Source organism: Pagrus pagrus (genome assembly GCF_965226575.1).
Source record: "Pagrus pagrus genome assembly, chromosome: 18".
Lineage (NCBI taxonomy): Eukaryota > Metazoa > Chordata > Actinopteri > Spariformes > Sparidae > Pagrus > Pagrus pagrus.
The window spans coordinates 10859142-10880211 of record NC_140202.1 but is presented as its reverse complement, the minus strand read 5'-3'; the positions used below and the strand labels follow the sequence as shown (position 1 = coordinate 10880211).

The 21070-nt window shown below is 42.4% G+C and overlaps 1 protein-coding gene across 3 annotated transcripts in view; it reads right to left on the bottom strand.

The window, feature by feature from the left end:
• Positions 1-21070, bottom strand: part of col12a1a (collagen, type XII, alpha 1a) — a 57114-nt gene that overhangs the window by 21871 nt on the left and 14173 nt on the right. For 2 of the 3 annotated variants that reach the window (XM_084381894.1, XM_084381896.1), the window contains exons 14-35: positions 18137-18406; positions 16352-16618; positions 15900-16092; positions 15661-15788; positions 13434-13583; positions 13227-13346; positions 12958-13122; positions 12705-12851; positions 12111-12250; positions 11162-11291; positions 9906-10051; positions 9227-9356; positions 8978-9114; positions 7713-7842; positions 7123-7262; positions 6732-6864; positions 6523-6546; positions 5549-5688; positions 3261-3390; positions 2637-2776; positions 2399-2528; positions 522-664 (exon numbers count right to left, since the gene is read on the bottom strand). In XM_084381894.1, coding sequence (XP_084238020.1) covers positions 522-664; positions 2399-2528; positions 2637-2776; positions 3261-3390; positions 5549-5688; positions 6523-6546; positions 6732-6864; positions 7123-7262; positions 7713-7842; positions 8978-9114; positions 9227-9356; positions 9906-10051; positions 11162-11291; positions 12111-12250; positions 12705-12851; positions 12958-13122; positions 13227-13346; positions 13434-13583; positions 15661-15788; positions 15900-16092; positions 16352-16618; positions 18137-18406 — 3233 coding nt within the window. The remainder of the gene's footprint in view (positions 1-521; positions 665-2398; positions 2529-2636; positions 2777-3260; positions 3391-5548; positions 5689-6522; positions 6547-6731; positions 6865-7122; positions 7263-7712; positions 7843-8977; positions 9115-9226; positions 9357-9905; positions 10052-11161; positions 11292-12110; positions 12251-12704; positions 12852-12957; positions 13123-13226; positions 13347-13433; positions 13584-15660; positions 15789-15899; positions 16093-16351; positions 16619-18136; positions 18407-21070) is intronic. The other variant, XM_084381895.1, reaches the window with a different exon arrangement.

Genomic DNA, 21070 nt, shown 5'->3' with positions numbered 1-21070 from the left:
ACATGCCACATATCGTGTAGAGAACAGGAGTTACAGTTTAAGAATTTCTGCTTTAATGAACCAAGTTGTGGTTGAAATCTACTGTAGATATAAATCCCAAGTAATAGAAGAGAATTCAGCTGGAAATAACTGCACACATGCCTCAGTACAAACACACTCACATGGACCATTTGGTGAACAGACCGATGTTTTCTTTTAAAAGTTAAGGATGAGCCTGTTAATTCCTGATGACATATGGTATACTGTAAATGCTGCTCAAAAGGTTTAATTGGTGGCTGCTTGGGCACATGTGCGCACACCTCCACCCATGCTGGATTTCTTCTCTTTCTTAACCCTCAGCATTTTTGTGTGTACAGTGTGATTTTAAAGGCATTACCAATGAGATGGTTACTGAGATAAAACAATAAAAAAAGTATTTTTAGTTATCTGTAACATTGTGCACCTATGTAAATGTTTTTTCTGTCAATGTAAAGTATATGTGCTATACCACCCTTCCTCCCACACAGTGGATGGAAACTCACCGACTCAGAGGGCCTGGCGCCAGTCACAGGAGCATAGACCACCCGGTATTGCTGGACTGGGCCTGTGGCAGCCTCCCAGCGAACATTCAAAGTGTTGGTGGTGGGGTTGAAGACCTGGATGTTCCTGACAGGGCTACGCTCCACTGCAGAGCCAGAAAAGTCGGATGGTAGGAGGAAGAAACGGAGATAAGGAAGTGAAAGGTAACAAAGAGTGATGAGAGGAAGGTTTGACAAAGGAAAAAGTGATGACAGGATGAGGAGAAAGGCAAGGAAATCAAGTGGTGTGTACAGATAGGGAGGATGGATGGAGAGATAAGGCAGATGACACAAAATAATAGATTGTTTAGGTCAGGTTATCATATAGAGGTCAGTAAATGAGGATAAAACCATTAATTACAGAAGAACAATAACCACAATACAGGTAGTGTAGTCCTACTATTTTATTGTTCTATTGCAGTTTAAACCTTTGTGAATTTCCTAACTGGTGGTACTGTCATTCCCCCTCATCTCATTTAACATAAAACAGCGCAGACTTGTTTTGTTGACAGCCGGAACAGTCCAAAGACTGATGAGAACATTTCAATAAATGGAAACGATGCTGCCAGGCAACCAACACAGACCAGTTTAAAGACATTACTTAACAATTGTGCTGTCAACAGGACACTTCCTGTCAGTGCCCTAAAGGTTAATGAAAAGGATATACAAGGTGTATGAGCAGCCTTGTCTGAAGCTTGCCTTCTAAAAAACCAAAGCAGATGTTTCGAGGCTTTGTGCGGCTCCCCATTAAAACCCCATAAATGCAGGGGAAAAACACAGTGGGCAAAGCACAGTGAGCGAGCTTCCGTACTTTAAAAGTCTTGCAGACCAAAGCCTGTTGCCTAGAAAGCTGCTTTGAATTTTAAGGCACAATTAACAGTCAGTGTTGAGCGTACTTTGCTCAAATAGTGAGATCAGAAGCTAAACAGGGGGGGGATTTCTTTGAGGTACTGATATACTGTACATACTGTATCAGAGTTTGGTTAACATGTCTAAGAAAAAGCCACAGAACATGAAGGGACAAGGTTACAGAGGGGAAAATGGGGGTAACAGTAGCAGGCATAGAGCACGACCTTAGCCAAATGAGTTGAGAGCCATAAAACATATAATGCTCTCTATTCATTTCCAACCCCACTTCTGTTTCTTTTTCCCAAAGAGGGAGCCAATTACTCAATACATCCCCTCCCCCACTCCCCAGCCCCACCATTATCCTGACCACTATCCTTCATTCCAACCTATAAATGGACAATATTACGGTAAAGAGAGAGGAGACACCATTATAATGTTGCCAGGCCGGAGGAATTCCTTCCTACGCAATCACCCCGCAAAATGCTGACTCACTGAGAGCAGAGATCGGTGGTTTAAAGTTGTGGGAGAAGCTGGAAAGTCTCTGTTCTTTGACGGAGTTCGAACTAAGCTGACTGAGCTTAATACTGTCATGTTTCATGTTGCATTTTTACATGTGAGGTGTGAATTACGGGTGCATTAACTCGCCTCTTGAGCATCAAATGGCATGTGATCGGTTTTGGCTTGGCTCACGGGTTTTCGAAAAGATTTGGATGATGAAACACATGAATTATCACTGGCTGCTTTACTGAAGGTTCCTGACATACAGTTATAGCAAGCCAGCAACTGAGGCCAGTAAGTTCATTCTGGATGGACATGAATGGATTCCTGACCACGGAAAAAAATCCCACAGCCGTGTCATTCTCAGAGGTCTCTCCTCAGTCTGTATGGGTTATTCTAAACGCTGAAAGCTGTTTTCCAAAGATGTCACCACTGCTTCTAAACATCCCTGCATCAATCGTCTACACCAATGATAACATGCATGCAGTGCTTACATGTTTTGCCATTCTCAGACATGCGTTGCCCCTCTCCAACAGAGTAGACGGGCACCACAGATACAGTGTAGACAGTATCAGACTGCAGGTTCTTCAGCACAGTGTTGAAGTTGCTGCCTGATACCTGCACCTGGATAGAAGTGTAACAAGGCATACATCAGGTTGCGCTCAGGCCTAGTTGTGATTATGAAGAAAGGGACTTCGTGCTCTAATGCTCAAGAACTATTTTCCAACGTACCATCTCCTCCTCTCCTCCAGCTGCAGGGACGTAGAAGATCCTGTACTGACGCACATTGCCCTCAGCAGGCTCCCACTGGACATTCAGGGTGCTGGTAGTGGGGTCAGTGACCTGCAGGTTCCTAACACCACCCAAAGGCTCTGAGGTAAAATGAAGGTACAATACAGTTAAAACTGCACATATACCATAACAGTGGGATATTCCAAATATATAATTTCCCCGACATTTAAACAGAAGTTTAAGGAAACACTCAGAAAACAATCAATATTTACAATTTAATCTGTAAGGTTGTCTGCAAACATATTGTGCATGTTATAAGAACCATTTAAAACTTCCCATTTGTTAGTGACTAAAAGTTAACAAATAACATGTATTGAAAACAATATTGTGGGCACGCTGCCTGATTATTACAACAGCATTTTCAAAGGGTTAATGCAATCGCATAGAAAATAAGGTATAAAACATCAATCAGTCATCAGAAAAACTGAGTATTTCTGGTGCCAACTAGCAAGGGTAACAATTTTGGTAATGTATTACATTAACCCATAACAAATGAATACATTTGTCATAGCATCACTGTTCTCACTCATCTGTTAGGAGCACCCACAGTGGAGGTCAACTTACTGGTCTTTCCGAGACCGTTCAGATCCTTGCTGACTCCTCTGGCGTAGACTGCCACCACGCTGATGGAGTATTCAGTGTCAGGGGTCAGCTTGGGAAGCAGGACAGTAGTTTTCTTCCCTCCGACCTGGGTCTAATTTGGAAAGAGTAAATGTTAGCTTGTTATGTTAGCTAGTTAGCTGATAACTTGTTACTATGATATTTGTAAACCCTGTGCGATCAAATTGCATGTAGACAAGATGAATTCAGCTATTCAGACAATAGTTTAGTATCTTAAAGTAAAAGCTAGGCTAATCGTTCTCTTGGAAAGCATTTTTCTACAAAATACATGTCTTGCTAAGCTCTTAAAAACCTTTAGCCACACTAATATAAACTGAGGGAAAAGATATTTTATTTGATCCTATGAAGGCGTAAAGAGTTTACAACTCTCCAGGGGTGCCTTAAATTGATAACCCAATGGAAAGAATTCTCTGTGAAAAATACTAGACTGTCAACATTTCAGAGGAGGAATGTTTTGAGTGTTTTTGGACATGGTTAATACACAGCACACCCGCCAAGGTAAATCTCTACGCTGATGGCTGAAACAGTCGGATGTCTTGTCATATCGGTCATGACTGACAATAAATTTACTTCATTACTTTTGGCTGAAGCTGTTAGGACTGGGGACACACCAATTCTGAGTAAGCTGGGACAGTGTGTTTGCATGTGTATGATAATACATGCACATGTGCTTTTAGGTTTGCTTTAAGGCCACTGTGGATTTCTTTGATTACCGTACAGATCTGTCTCCACAGCACCATTTTATCATTTGGCGCCGCAGTAGTTTTCTTGTACACACGTGCAAAATATGTGTCAGACATTTCCGAAAACAGACTTGCTGTCCAAGACGAAATAACGCAAAACTCCCTGGGCTGGCTATCCTTGTTGAAATCCTGAAAGTGAACCAAGACGACTTGGCCGATGCTAGGCTTGTTAGTTTCCAGTTTTCCATCGACCTTTCAGTGTGATATGACCAAGGCAATCAGCACAATGAAATTTCATCAAGTACTAAAGAGGAAAACATTCCGTCTTGTGTTAAAAGGGAAACTAGTGGTCAACCAGTGACCTACATAACACCAGCTGAGCTGAAGCTGAATTTGGTACAAAACATCTGACATCTAGGACATCTAGGAAGAGAAAATTAGCTTAAAACTTTAGCTGCCCTCTCAAGTATGGCAATGTTGGTTGCCATCTGGGCCTTATTAAAATAGGTGAAAAACAGTGAACTAAGCTGCTTTTTTACATGTACACACACACACAACTTGCAGATGGCCAAATAGTTCACACTGCATTTGAAGCCTCAAAACATAGTGCAGATAAATGTTTCATCTCTGAGGGATCTGTTCACTGTCTCCCCTTAGAGCTGTTAAATTATCAGCACTGACAATGTGTCATGTGAAATTTTTTACAACATTTAAAGCTTATCTCTCTTAAGCAACTCCTCACTTCCAATAAACAGCGAGCAGTGAGAGAGAAATACTTTCACCAAAGATGGATGGAACATTTAACTGATTTAAGGGTTTGTTTCGCAGCTTATCAGTGTGGCCATCAGTCTGCGGTCCTGTGTAAGAGGTTGCACCATTTAGCATGCTTCAGTCTCGCTTTTAAGTCTAGCTTCTGAAGGGAGCTGAGAAATGTCTGACAGATTTAAACCAAATATCCAAATGTCATCCAAGAGTTTTGCACATCCAGTAAGGCAGCCAAAAATGACAAAAATGACCAGTGGGAGACTGCAGTGTCAGGAAATATTGATAAATAATTGTCTTAATGCTGTTACATCCAAACAACAGATTAAGAGATTTTGACTTATAATAAACTGCAGTACTGAATCACCAATGGCAGAGTTTTAGCTTGAGTTTTACTCTTCTGGAGGAAGAAACTAATCCAGTGACTTAAAGTTTAAGGAGCTGTGATTGACAGTTTATTCTGGTTGTTGTTGTAAAGAAGACAAGGAGAAGAATTGTGAGGAGTAAGTAGATAATCTTTAAATGTCTAGTGCTGCTGCTGTTTCAACTCAGTCTACAGTCTCTGTTCCATAAAAATCATTAACCCTTCTTCGGTTTTTATGTTCCCTCTCTGCTGTATTTGCCGTATGGATTGAGGTCAACTTTTATCAGAACCGTACTTATTTCCTTAAAGCTCCAGTCTGCATTTTGGTGTTTAGAGATTACTTGCATGAGATATGAAAGCACTTTGTAAATAAAAACTGTATGTGTTGTGGGTATTGTGTGTTTGTCTGATATGAGACTTACAGTCTGGGTCTTGCCTCCAGCTGTGGGGACATATGTGATCCTGTAGTTCTGGACGCGGCCCGGAGCTGGATTCCACCTGGTGTTCATGCTGGTGATGGTTTCGTTGAACACAACCAGGTCCGTGGGAGGTGCATTGGGTGCTGGAAAAACGTGCGCGCACACACACATATCACAATTATAACCATGTCAATATGCATAATTGTTATAAGTAGTGAGTGCACGTCTTCCATGGAGATCCTTAAAATATCTTTTAAAGGCACAGTCCTTGATATCTTGGCTGGCTTGTGTTGAGATGTGTACTCTAGTCTTGAATGACACATTTGTCATCTAAATACCAGTTAATTTATATTTAGAAAATGTACTTTCTTTAAATTTTGGTAAAATAAAGCAGGTCTACCACTGATTGCATCAAGGATTGTGGCTTTAAAAAAAGAAAAGAAAAATCCTCTTTCGGGATTTAGTCTTTTCTGAAGCAGGGATGGATACTCTTCAACAGCAATGGATTGATGGAAAGATGATCATGGATGAACTGATAAATGCATGAATGAATGCAATGAACAGAGGGATGAGTGGATGAATATATGATGGATGATGGAATCGGCATCAAAAACAAGGATTTTCAAATCCCTGTTTTGCAGGGCATGCACAGTCGAGATCCATCGTCAGCCATTTCATTTGACATTTGACTGAATAAGATGATATTCAGGAAAAGCCATGGATGGATGGATGGATGGATGGATGGAAAGGACAATGGGACAAACACAGACAGGGACAGACAAACACGTGATAAAACTGGCTGTGTCAGCTGCAGCACAGCGTCACTGGAGCGGTGGATGGGTTAAGGGCCTTGCTTGATGATGAAATGATGGTTGTCCAATGAAACAAAAGTGCTGATGACTGGTTGAAGTCACAAAACATGCTTTCATCACTCGAAAAGAAAAAGCATCCGCTTGCTTTACCACAAATATACTTACTTCTCGGAGGAGCATTCCTGGACACTATAGAGGCAAAAATAGAAAGGTATAATGGGCATACCTTTTAACATTTAACTCAGCATATTTCCAGGAGGTAAAATCAAAAGGTTGATCATTATTCCTTTGGTCATGATCCAACAGAGATTCTGTTGAGCAAAACAGTGTTAACTAAAGACATCATCACAGAGCAACTGGGGTCAGCATCTTACATGTCCTCTCAGTGCCCAGCAGATCCTCGCTCTCTGATTCGTCGGGATAGATTGCGGTCACAGACACGTCGTAGGGCGTGTCAACCTCCAAGTTCTCCAGAACGTGGGTTGTCTCGTCATTGTTCAGAATGGACTGATGAGGAAAGCACAAACACAGCATGTGGGAAGGAACTTGACTGAAATTTTGGTCACTACCAACAAGCATCACAAGATTCATATTAGAGCGATTATGATTGAATTGGTGCAAAAATCTGTTTTCTCCATGTTCTCACTGCCTCCACTGGAGGTCTTTATCATAGCAGCGCCAAAGTGCTCTCTGCGAGACTCATCAAGAAATACCTTCATGAATTACTAGAAATGTAAATGTCATAGACAGCTGGTTTCCTCTTACGTATTGGAAGTTGCTCTCTCCCTTCTTCGTCCAGCCAATGCGGTACAGAGCAACGTCAGGCGCTCCGTGCTCCCAGGTGGCTCTGAAGCTGGTCTGGGTAACCTCTGAGAAGCGCAGGTTCTTTGGGGCAGGAACCACATCTACAGAGGAGAAGAATGAAAGTTAATCATCAGCTCTATCTGTAGGCCCTTTCCTCCAACATGGAACCGGGTCCATTCAGGTTCACGTACCTATTTTTGAACCGTATTGAGCATTTTGACTCAGATTAAATTGGGTCAGGCCATGAAAAGTTGGTTCCCGAAATCCAAAAAGGTTTTCCTTGACCGGAAGTGTGAACTGAAGTGGGTATATCATATTCTACAAGGTGTTGTGCATTGTGCAGTGTTCTCCAATGATGGTGCATCACTGGTTTCAATGGTTTAGCTCGAAAAATGGTTGAAACGCAGGCCGGTTCACTAGATAGGACCAAGGTTCCAACAATCTTGAATGTAACCGGTTCAAGAACAAGAGTTATTTTGGTGAAAAAGCAGTGTGTGAGAAGCAGGCAAACAGGAGCCAGGGAAATTATCCATGATAGTTTCCATTCTTACCAGTGATTGCTTCTCCCAACATCGGCTGACCAGATCCCTCATCGTAGATCGGAGTAACAGCCAGGCCATACTCAGTCTGTGAGATCAGGTTGTCCAGCTCTCTGGTGGTCACGCCTCCTCCAACTTCCAGCTGTAGAACAATCAAACACACTTGTTTAACATTATTGCACAAAATAAAAATAATGTAAACATATTGAGCTTTGATGTTTGAACGCCAAAAGAACTTCAGATGTTTTTCTCTTCAGCCAACTTTTGCCAAGTCTTGTGAAACTTTAATTCCGTTCACAGTGCAAGTTTCCAGGAACACTGGCGACAGGAGGAATGCACACCTAACACCAGTAGGAAACTTGACCAGAAGGTACAAAAACTGTGCTTGTTTCCAGGGGAAACTGGGAATAAACAAGATGCACAATAAACAACAAAAAGCAAGTAAATTTGACCACCTGGAATACTTACAAGAAACACCACACTGGTTTAACTGCTCTTGATTCCATTAAGTTTTATTAGCTCAATCTCAAGAAATTGAACTTAAGGGATTCATTTGGATCCAATTAGACTGAACAGCTGCTGGATGTTTGTCTGATCTTTTGCATTTAAATTTGAGTTCAAAGTCTAAACACTTTTTTTTGTCTCTCTGGACCATAAAATCGTGCAAAAGGCTTCACATCTGCGTTGTGAGTGACAGGCTGACACTTACTGAGTTCTATCACATAATCTATAAGGTCAAACATGACATTCTGCTACTTTCTGGGCAGTCAGCTCTTCCTCCCCATGCACTACATTCACTTTCCCATGTGCGTTTCCATTAGAATGAGCTTTGAAGATCACCTCCACCTGATTTATGGCTAAGGAAGTAGCAAAAGGCAGACTACAGAGTTTTGTGTTCTAGCCCAAGAACTCCCAAAAGAGGATATGCGACCATAAAGTATCCTTCCAATCCCCCGCCCCAGAACCACCCTTTAACCCCCGCAAAACCATGTTCTGATAGGTTCATAATCTTTTCTTTGGACTCCAAAACAATCCCCAATGTCCACCCAACCAGCTGCACTCTCCATCATGCTGTCCTGGCCAATATATTGAGGGATCAGTCAAAAATATCTATATAAATTCATCACCATCAAACCTAATGGCTCGAACAGACAACAGGCAATGAAAGTTTGGAAGAAAAACATGGGAGTGTAGGACTGGTAAAAACAAAGGCAGCTAACATGTATTCCGCGTAAAGTATATCAGTAGTGGGAAAGAAGAGCTGGAATCAAACTCACTTCTTTAGCTTCTCCATCCTCAGGCTTGTAGGTGATGAGGTACTTGCGAACAAGACCAGGGGCAGCATCCCAGTTAAGCCTCATGGTGCTGTGGGTGACATCACGAACCCTCAGTTCGCCGGCAGGGTGCATGGGCTCTGAGCAAGGGGCAGAAGGTTAGAGTTAGCTTCAGGAACATAGAGCTACCTCCAGTTATCAATAACCTATGCCGGCTTCAGGAAACCAACTGGTGATTTATTGACTACATACGGGTGACTCCCTGCTTGGTCAGTGGTTCACTCGCTGACTCTCCATGCAGGGCGAACAGGGAGAGTGTGTAGGCTGTGTTGGGGAGTAACTTCACCAGCTGGACATCAGTTGTAGTCCCTCCCACTCTGATCTGCAAGGGGCCCAGACCAAAGCAACAACAGAAGGTCAGAGAGGAAGCGGATGACAGAGGACTCCTCAGTGACATAGATTGACATGTTTGGATAAAAACATTGGGAGAAATATTCTGGTTGCGGCACATCTGCCGATTCCGGTTTTGACCCACTGGGTTTGACACCTCATGAACAAATGATGATGATCCCTTGGCAGAGTGAGCTCATGGTTCACCCACCCCTTTGTGACGAACAATGTTCCTCTGTATGTTCCCTTTGGCCTTGCCTGCTGAATGATGAGGCAAACACTGGTGGCTTTGTAAAATGTAATTTTAGTGTGTAACATCTGTGTTATGTAAAGAACTGCTGACAGCACGTTCAAGCGTTTGGTTACTTTTAATGTTTAGCAATGTGTATATGAATGCATGTGAACATGTGTCCACCCATAAACACGTGTGCATGTGTTCATTTTCTCCTCGTCTAGATCTGTCATATCCACAGCTGATTGGCTGTGTGCCTTTGCGCTCAATAACACTGTGTTCTCAGTGTTTTCCGAGAATGTCTCTTACCTCCTGCTCGAGGGTGGGCTGAGTGGCATTGATGGCGCTGTAGAGCAGCATGTAGCCAGTGGCACCCTCCGCCTCCTCCCATCTCACACGCATGGTGGTTATCTGCTCATCGTAAATGTCCATGCTCCTCACGGCGCTCAGGGGGACTGGATATCAACCGAAAATGAAGTTGAAGGTGACAAGTTTTCAAAACATTAAAGGATTTGCCATAGCAATTTGCTTTCCTACACCTTTTTGTATATGAAGCTTACTTAACCCACGGTTTGAAATAAATTGCTTTGAAATACATTAAAATTTAATGCATTTTTAATGTATTTTTGCTAACATTAATAAGATGTGCTGTGTGGTTTATAGCAACCTCATGTAATCTTACTCATAATAAAAGCAACAACAACAACAAAAATTAAAATAATAATAATAATAATAATAATAAAAATAATAATAATGATATTAATAATAATATTGAAGAAAAAACTGTTCTGATATCGATATTTATATATCAAAATCCAAGGATCAGTGCATCTCTGCAGAGTTGCTCAGGCCTTTTTATATGCCGTTGACACTGTGCAACTCAACAATCAGCGCAGCTTTATATGTGCTTTTATAGATACTATATAACACTATAAAATCTCTGCTTCTTGAGAGAGCACCAATAAAACTGCAATTAACAACATCTTAAAAGAAACAAAGAAAGAAGTCAATATTGTGCTTGAACCCAAGCGTAATCATGAAAATTGCCCTTTGAATTTGCGTCTAATTAGGATTTACTATTGCTTTCTTTTTGCTGCCACATATGGTTTTATAAACAAGGCTAAGATATATAGATTACCTTTGAACGTTTGATTAATGGAGACCACGGAGGAATCACAGTCACTGAGCGCATTAAATTAGTGTTAAGCAACTGAGCCAGAAAGCTTCAGTGATGGAGGCCGACTCAAAGGGAAGCTGCTGTTCTTAAAAGTAAAGTCTGGTGTTTCGTGAGGGCTGAAATTTAAACTGTTATTCTTTGAACACTCCATTTATCTGGGTTTCCTAAAGTGGAAAAGTGTCTGTGATTTAGAGTGTGCTTCTTTAAGCAAGTTCAACATAATATCTTCCCATCTACGACCAATGATCAAAGACCTGAAGTCAGTTTAGGTAGTTTACATTTCCACTGACAACTTTTACCATATATGGGTTCTTATAAGTGCATCACTTTAAATCAAATGATACAAGACTAAATGTGAGCCAAAAAGCCAGAGAGAGAGAAAACATACGTGTGGTCTCAGATCCTTCGAGGGGCTCGCTGCTCTCCTCTCCCACCACTGAGTAGACGCTGACCTGGTACTCGGTCAGGGGGTTGAGGCCCTGGAGAACTGTTGTGGTCTCGGTGCCATCCACAAACACCTAATACAGAGGGGATGGTTAGAAGATGGCTGCATAAGGAAGAATCTGACAAAGTGTTGAATTGTTTTGCTTATGCTGGATAAGAGTAGATCATTTCTGACAATAGTATGGATCATTACTTTATGTATATACTGTATGTCTGAATATTACATTCTGCTGTCTCATATGGTACAGTGGTAAGTGTGAGGAAAGATGAAGTAATTGTAGAGGGGCGATTATCAATCTTGAAGCATAACAATCACAAGCTCTATCTTACTGGCTCGGCTTGAGCACTTTGTAAAGCTTTCCAATTCAAACCAGAAAGTCCTCTCACAAATTTATACTGGACTGAAAAGTCAGCATGTGCTTCAACTCCAGATCCATAAACAATAATAAAACCTCATCCACTACATTCACTATTAAACAAAACCATGGGAGCTGGACAAAAACAAACATCCTCCATCGAGTAATTAGATTCAGACACCAAAAATGCATCTATTCCACACATTGTGGAGCCAGGGCCCTGCTGGCCAGCAGAGCTATCACTCAGGAAGCCAATATTTGCTTTCTAATCCTCTAAACTGTGAGCTGTGTGTTTTTGTTTCTTTGCCCTGTGTCAGATCGTAACGTAATTAGACACCCAAACAACGCGAGGCCAACACAAACAGGAGGCTGGAAATAGAAGTTTGAGCGGATTTCCCATTAGTCTCAGAGACAGTGAATCAAGACAGACTGAAGCTGTCCCCTCAACACCCTCACAGGAAGATCAGCTGCACTTAAGACAATTTTTTGAATGATTCAATTAGAGGCAGTAGTTCATTCTGATATATGTCAGTATACCTGTTGGGGGCGTCCAGAAAGAGTCATGTACTCCACACGGTACTTCTCCACCGGGCCGTCAGGGCCGGTCCAGGTGGCTCGGAAGGAGCGGTGAGTCACCTCTGATGTTAACAGGTTAGTGGGAGCATCGGGCGCACCTCCTGTTCAGGTAAGGGCATAAAAAGACAGGAGCTGCAAATACGGGCCATCACAGTGAACACTATACATTATCATGAGAAAGTGTCATGGTTTCATGGTTATTTGTTATTCCCAGAGTTATATACGCAAGGAAAAAACAGATATGGCAAAAGTTTACAGCTATTTAGTAACAAGTCTGAACAGAACCTTATACACACCACAGTACTTATTGAGTCACATCCTCTTCAAGGAGTTCCCCTACTGTATCCAATAGCAGCTCTCTAATTTCATTAAGGAACATACCATTTTCTCTTTCAAAACAATAGATCTGCAATAATTTCCAAGAGCTTGGCTGTTTCTTTGCTTTACATGGTGGGCCAGATGTGTAACTGTCTGTTGGATGCTATGCACTATGTTCATACAGCCTATCAAATGTCTGGGAAGTGTGTGCATACTTTGACGTAAACTCATACACACCTGGTCCCTTGACACTGTTACAGAGGTTCTCAGTGAGGTTGTCAACAATGTCCAACAGGAAGGAGAAGTCAGCCACATTGTACATGTGAATGCTATCCGGATCAGTGGCAATGGACCTCAACTCATTCTCATCAGCGTTCTTCACACCTAGAGAGCAATAACAGAGACAGTAGTCATTAGCACTTTGATACATGTGACAATTTGTCTTCACACACTGTGTTTGTGCAAGCAAACAGAACTGATCTTCAATTACCAATAGCATAGAGCTCAATGCCCTGATCACGCAAGTTCTGCGAGTTGACAATGACGTCGTCCTGGGATTTGCCGTCAGTGATCAGCACACCGATCTTTCTTGAGTTAGGTCGCATCCCAACATTCTCCTTGAAATTGTTCTGGAGGAGGTAGTTCAAAGCCAGACCTGTAATGAAGACACGATAGACACACAATGTAATATTTAGTACTGTGACTACATGGGTAGAAGTTGTGCTGCTCCCACCAGGTTAAATAAATAGATTCAAGTACCAGTCAAGGTGTTTCCTCCTTTGTAGGGCAGGTTAGCCACAGCTTCCAGGAGAGAGTCCCGAGTTCGGTGAGCATCCAAGTGCCACTCAGTCTTTGGGTCTCCACTGTACTGGGCAAGACCTGAAGACACCAATAAAACATTTGTTATATCAATGCAGACAGACCTCCTTTGGTTTAATTAATAAAAAATAAGTTGGGTAAACCCACCGATTTGAACCCTTTCAGGGCCAATGTCAAAGACTCCCACCATACGTGCAATGAAGGCACGAATGGTCTTGAAGTTGAGACGTCCGATACTCCAGGAGCCGTCCACCAGCAGCACAATGTCAGCCTGTGCAGTGGTCCTACATGTCACATCTGAAGGGCAAAATGTCAGTGTCTTAATTTGTCAAAGTTGAGGGCTTCAAATGAGATTGTCCATGTTCAGCTGTCAAGTACACAAAATAGTGTGTGTGGTGAACTGTAATGATGTGAGACGTACTCAAAGAGGTGAGAGAGGTAAAGGAAAGAAGGAGAGAACAGTTGTATGACATAAAATGCCCTTTTTGGCATTGAACCAAACTCAGTTACATCAAAATCTTCCCAAAGGTGCTGAACAAGCAACATATTAACACATAAGTAGTAACACATTCCATTTTTCCTTCCTATATTAGGATTTTTTTTAAATCAGTGAACTTTTATTTTCCAGGTGTTTCAATGATAATCTTCTTGTCTCCTGGCATGTCGAGGCAGTATTTCTTTCATTTGTTCCATTTGGATCCACAAGTTAGTCCCTGGGGGCAACTCAGGAGAGTACGCCCTTAACGGCCTGAGACATATGAAAGGTTTCCATTGGAGAGATTACTGTGCCCTCCAGATCAGCACGGTAATATTCAGATCCTGTTTTCCAAACACCTGTGTGATGACAGGGAAGGCCTCCGATCATCGGCACCTAAAAGAGGGCTGCAGATGCGCGTTGGAAAAAGGCAGATGTTGCACTAACTGCCACTGTCTGCAAACTGAAAACAGGTAACATGTTTGATTTACAGTTTGGTTTGCTCACACAGAAAACATGAACCCAACCCATGTGACAACCAGCTGTCAAGCTTTCACCGATAGCAAGGGAGAGAATAGAGAGAAAGGTATGTTAGAGGTATATCCATGAAAAAAGGAAAGAATAATATCTGAGACTTAATAACTACCACTGACTCTACAGAGTAATCGACTGGTCGACTATCAAAGCCCTTTGTCTGTATAAGTGCATTGTTGTGGAGTAATTGTTCATCTGAGATTTTAGCGCAGAGGACTAATAAGTTGGATCATAGTGCATCATAATATCCACTGTTGGCGTTGTAGAACATATATTTGTTTAAACATTCATTTTTGGGGATATGCCATATTTAATAAACAGCATTTAAGACTTCCACGATCCTTGCAAGAAAGTGGTCGTGTTGTTAGTGCAGTCAGACAGCATCTCCAGCTGAAAATGCAGTGCAATGGAGGAATAAACTAGCAGAAAATGGAAATACTTAAGTGAAGTGCCTCAAAATTGTACTGAAGTACAGTACTTAAGTAATTATACTCAGTTACATTCCATCACTGCACCTACATTAGGTCCCACCTACATTAGTTAACCCTTCACTGGTTGTATTTGATACCTTTTAGACAGGAATTAATCATTGTTATTGGGTGACAGAAATATGATAAATCTCCTGCGATTAATCGACTATTTAGACTACTTTTTGGGATTAGTCGGTGGCTACTAAAATGCAGAAGTTGGGAATGCCCTACCCCACACACCACTTTCTTTGCCCTGTAGCCAGTCGATGGTACTGGGTGCTATTTCATCTTTTGGAGGTGGGAGTTGTCAATGAAATCTCCCTCCATATTAGGATGTGGGCCTGCAGCTGAGTGGTCAAACTGACCTTTAAAGCTGCTTCCAGCAAACACAACATTTTTCCTCCTCTCACACTTACTGCCTGCCGCGTTCTGACTCACAAGGTAGTAAAAAACGTTTTATAACTGCAAACAGATTATGGCTTGAATCTACACTGACTGGACTTGGACTGGAAATAAAAGGCGGAAGCCCAAAGTGACACAATGAAGAAAGCAAAGAAAAGGGCAGACAGATGGAATAGCCATTACATCTGTTATTTCGTGAGACAATTAGCTTGGAGCAAAGGCATTTAGAGAAACTCTTGGGCTTTTATGGGGCATGGGTTTAGAGTATATTTTCCTAAGCAAAAATTTACTATGTGATACAATCTCCAATGTTTGACTGTTGCTGACCAGAGACATAACACACTGGAGACGCTGCTTTAATGGTGATGACAGGCATTGAACAGACTGACTAAAAGCATTTAAGATGTTCACATCCTTTGTTAGTTTTAGCGTACAACATGTTTTCTCTGTTATTCCTTTGATGATGTAGCCAATTCTTATTAGACTACTTTACCTGATGGCGGATAAGGAAAAGGATCAGGTTCATCAGCCACGAGAGTGGTCTTCTCCTCTCCAGCCAATGGCATACTCTCTCCTCCATCAAACATACCAAACACATTGACTGAGTATTTGGTACCAGCTCTGAAGACCAAAAAAATAAATGAATTTCAGATTTTCTTCCTTTTTCTTACATGATTTACTAGAAGTTCATATGACAATAACAATTAAACTGAAATCCGCCTGAAGACACACCTCAGTTCCTCCAGCACCACAGTGTTGTCATAGGGACCAACCAGAAGTTCTCCCAGGTCAATGTCATCCCCAACTGGGTGGAAAGTGACTTTGTAGCCCCTAACTTCACCAGGAGCGGGGTCCCAGGTTACACGGAAACTGGTCTTGGAAGGCTCTGAAGTCTGGAGGTTTCTGGGACCTTTGTATGGTGACACTAGGGAGAGAAGAGAAGTTTGTAGATTGACTAAATACCCACAACTGACTGATTCAAAACAAAATCTTTTAAATACTGCATAATGGAGATGAAGAACAAATACAGACATTTACTGGAATATTGCTTTCGTCATTTAGTATGACATGATTGTGATTGTGATGAGGATGTGGTAGCATTTGCAAAGAATAATCAAACATCTCCTGAACTTGGCAAAAGAAAGAGCAACATCTGTTGTGTGGTGAATAATAGACCAACTTACGTGTTGTTCCTTCTCCTTGCCTTGCTTTGCCTTCTCCTGAACGGTAGACTGGCAGAACAGTGATGTCATAAGTGGTGAGGGGAGTGAGGCGTCTCAGCACAGTGGAGGTGTTGGCACCAGGCACCTTGGCTGCCAACTGGCGACCTCCTGCCTTGGGCTTGTAGGTAACACGGTAGTTGAGTACATTTCCAGGTGCCGGTTGCCACGCCACCTTCATGCTCTTCTCCGTCTCCTCAGAGACAACAATCCCTCTGCCAGCAGCAGAGACTGTGAGAAAAAGAAAAAAAGGAACAATGGTTTAAAGAGGAGAAATGATGAATGGATGGTGTGAGGGGAAAATGTAGATTTTGGGTCTTGTTCAGATGGGAATGTGTGCTGAATGTGTGCTTAACTGCCTATGTTTCCAGTATACCTTTGGAAATATAAGCAGTATGGCTTTCCTGCTGGTAAGTAAACTAAACAGTAACACGCTTGGCTACCTCACAGTCTTTCATCCGGATATCTGCTCAGTTTCCACATGCGTGTGGATACAAACCTACCCAAATACTTTTCATTTTCAGAGGTATACATTAAACAGGCCCTAATTTACATGATTGATCATGTTTAGTTGGTGGGTTTGGAAGCCAGGCTTGGATGTCTTGTGAATTTGAGCAAAGCCATAGTTCTCATTTTCCATTTTGCGTCTATAGAGTGTTTCTTACTTTCAGAGCAGGAAGGGCAAGTGCGAATTGTCAGAGGCCTCGAAATGAGCTGAGGAAAATATTCAGAACGCTCTACTTCAGAGGGAGGACTTTTATTAACGGAAAAAAAGCAGCGCATCCAAGTTTGCCGTGTGAGGCCCGGCCCAAAGAGACCCGTGATTTGTGTAGAGCACATGCAAAGAGAGCAACAGATAGTGGGAGCAAAGTGAGGGAAGGATTGAGCAAGGTGAAGATTTAAGTGTATACAAAGCTGCCTCACGGTTGTGTTTGCTGTGCATGTATGCCACCTTTCTGGCTTGCCAGAAACAATAAACAGTAATGATGGCTGGAAATATTTTTCCTTTTGCACATTCCATTTCTCTAACTGGTGGACGAATTCCCTCCCAACTGGTGCGATTTTCCGCTCAATGTGCTTTTCTCATCCAACCATGAGTGCAGTCTAACAAGGGAGAGGCCAGTGTCTATCTTTCCTGCATCTCCCATGAAAACCCGGTGCAGGTGTGCTGGACATTACGTCACCTCTGTACATGCATATAACACACACGCACACACAAGACTCTATAATCTCAATGGCTGAGGTTGATGCCAACAACGATGACGTTATCTCTTAGCTTAACAGAATGAACAGAACAGAAAGTGTTGCTAACAGATCTCCATTTCTACATAACACCTGCCTACAGTTTAACTGTGTTTCCTGGATAATTTTTAAACCTGCGTCACTGTCCCAGATTTCTCTGTGATCATCTCCTATGACTCTAACTTAAGAGGCAAAGAAAACGTTAAGGCTAAAGATGTGTTTATGACAAGAATGTCTAGACTTGCATTCTTGGCTTTAAAATGAAATGATCTTAACAGGTACACATGAAGATAAAAAAAAAAGTGCAGCGGTCCCTTTCTGGTCATGAAGCTTTTATGACTTTTATGGTCACAGAGATATATCACACTTACCTAAGCTTAACACTTTCTAGGTAACCGTTAGACCAGATATTCATATAAAAAAACATAAAGTACAGAAAAGAGAGGAGGAAATTTTTAGAAGGAAAAAGGGAAAGAAGTGAAGGATTAGGGAATAAACGTGACTTACTATCTGTGGTTTCCTCTCCAACCAATGGCTGGCCGTCGCCGCGGCCATAGCGGGCAAACACAGAGACCTGATAACGCGTCTCCGGGGTGAGACCATCCAGAACTGTGTCTGTTCTGTCTCCTGGTATTGTCTTTTCCCCTTCCTCATCAGTGAACAGAGACTTCCACCTGATCCGGTACTGACGGACATTACCCGGTGCCGCGACCCAAGACACAAGAAAACTGGTGTCAGTGACATCTCTGGTCTGCAGGTCTCTGGGTGAACCAAGCTCTGTGGAGAAATAATAGGAATAGCATTAGGAACAGAGGTGGAAGTATTCCATCAGTCTGTGTGTAATGGGTATGGAAAGAGAAAATAAGTAGCACTACAGATTTACTTGTGTTTACCCAAGGAATTTTCTTAGCTTTTACTTTGTTTTGATTTGCTCTGACGGATAATAATCCGACTAAGATGGCAGTGTTAGTATTTTAGGGCGCTCCAGCCCAGTGATGGCTTTGTCCAGGTGGTGTTGATTTCTAAAGCAGATATATGGAGGTCTGAGGAAGTGAGCGAGACACGAAATGGACAAAACAAAGAACCCTGAAGCGATAAATCACCAACAATCACTCATCTGTCTCTGCTTTAACCCCTCAGGATCTGTTTGAACAACCTGATTTTCTCCCTTCATCATCAGAGCGTGCTGGAAAAATCTCTGCAAAACTAATCACAAATCACATATTCCCAGCGCCTCTCCTGACAGCACTTTAATTTTCCATCGAAACAGAGGAAACCCGAGCCACGAAAGTGCCTTTGCTACAATCGCAGATGTTGCGCTCTCCCTTTCTCTCCTTCGCTCGCTTTTAAAAAATAGAGTGGAGGGAGTTTTGTGGTGGTGTTTCGAGTTGAGGATGCCCATGTCGAGATGGACTCGCAAAACTCCTGTCTGGCTTCCGTATAAAGGATCTGTATCTACCGCAGGAGGACAGCCTCCCACACAACCTCCGGGAACCTGATCCTGAATCAAACCCCTAAGCCCCTACATGCCAGCACCTAATGATGATATAATCACAGGCAGAGCAGTGCAGCTGGGTGGTCTCGCTCAAAACTCCTTCATCAAACCTCACCAAATGAAGCGAATTGCAAAGCATGAGACGCATCGCGAATCTACCACAAGTGCAATTCATGATCATTTGGGAAATGTTAAGCGAGCATGCAGCAGAAAAGGCAGCCTCTGTGTCTATCTGTCACCCTATGAATCCTTAGCATCCATCCATTAAAGCTGAATTGGAAACTGATCTGAACAGAAATAACAGCAACAGCCGTGCCTGCCAAGAAGAGCGATCTGCACCTTGAGAGCAGAGGCCAGATACGAAGAGTAATGGCCACGACCACAGTCTAATGAAGAGTTCCAGATTTTCGCAGACCATGAAAACAGTGTGGGCCACTTATAAAGACCCAGATCATTCCATCAAAAAGGGTTATCTTTGCCAGTAGCAGAAAAGGATGAACTTGACTGACTTTTCCGGCTGTGTGTGAACCAAGGGCGAAAGGATCACAAGATAATGACTTCTGCAGGCGGTGGCTCACTTTTCATCAGCGCTTGCAGACAAGCTAAAGAGAAGGGGTGTATGCACACATACATGAAACACATGGTCGGCAGACCTTGCAAAAGCTTTGGATTGTATGTTACATATGCATTTAAAATATAGAACAGTGGCTACTATATATACTGTATGAATAAAGAAGTGTATGCAAGCGGACACATGTAATTTGGATCTCCTTATCTTAGTTTCTTTCTCAGCCCCCCCCCAAACTGCATCACACCCTTCAAGGAGAAGGTTACCCTCAAATTAAGACCATGGACAAGACCAGATCATTAATTCACATTAAAGCCTCACCCAATGCTCTACACCACATATGACACAACTGAAGATCATCTAGGAGATTTCCTGCAGGGCATGTGCTAACATAACCTTCACATCTGCAGTCAAAGATGTCTGAAAAAGTGCACGGAGAAAAACTACCAGCTCTGAAGATTTTCCTCTTATTTTTATATGGCTGTTGGATCTCTCTCACGCTATAATCACCTCTGGACATCTTGATTCACAACATTGGTATTGGATAGCAGTTATTTGTTTCTCAGTATGAATAAAGTTAACAGACACTGTGTTAGCTCTGTCTAGCCTTCTCTGCAAACTCGTCCAAAATCACTGCAGGAAATACATCGTTCCTTCAAAGTGCCATCTCAGCACTGGCACCTTACCTCAGACTTCCCTTACTTTATTGCTCTTGGTCCATGGAGACATACATCTGAGCCACAAAGATGAAGCCTTCAGTGTGTATGTGCCAAGGATGCCTGTCTGTGGCCTTTTACCTCAAAGGACCTTTAGAGTGGTGGGGGAAAAAACAGTCTGGCAAGAGCCTGGCACTGCCTAAAAGGCATTAGTTTAAGAGGAAATCAAACCAAGATGCTGCGATTTCCCTTGGTGCTGTGCTGCTCTCCACGTGAGAGATAGTAAAAAGAATCCCTCGGGCACATGTGAACACATTTGCCATGTCATGCAAGTAGTTAATTATTTGAGAGATTAGTTCAGGGGTTGAACATATGACCTCTCAGTAATGGGCTGAGCTTTTAATCCACCAGGCCACCCTGAGGCATTCTGGTTTACAGTTTTGAAGAAACCTTTTCTCTACTCGCCCTCTCTCTCTCTGCCTCTGCCTGTCTTTTGCCCCACCCTTGAGCGAGATGAACAGACAGTGCTCCCTGTGACCAGACAGACAGCTCACACAGCTTTCAAGGTCCTCTTAGGTAACGTCTTCCACATGTTGGATAAGTCTCCCTCTTCTTAAGTAAATAATTTTGCCATTTTTGTATATAATATCCACATTTGGGATGGTCATCTAAGCATTCACTCTGACACCTTCTCTGTCTTTCTTCAGGATGTTATAATTCCG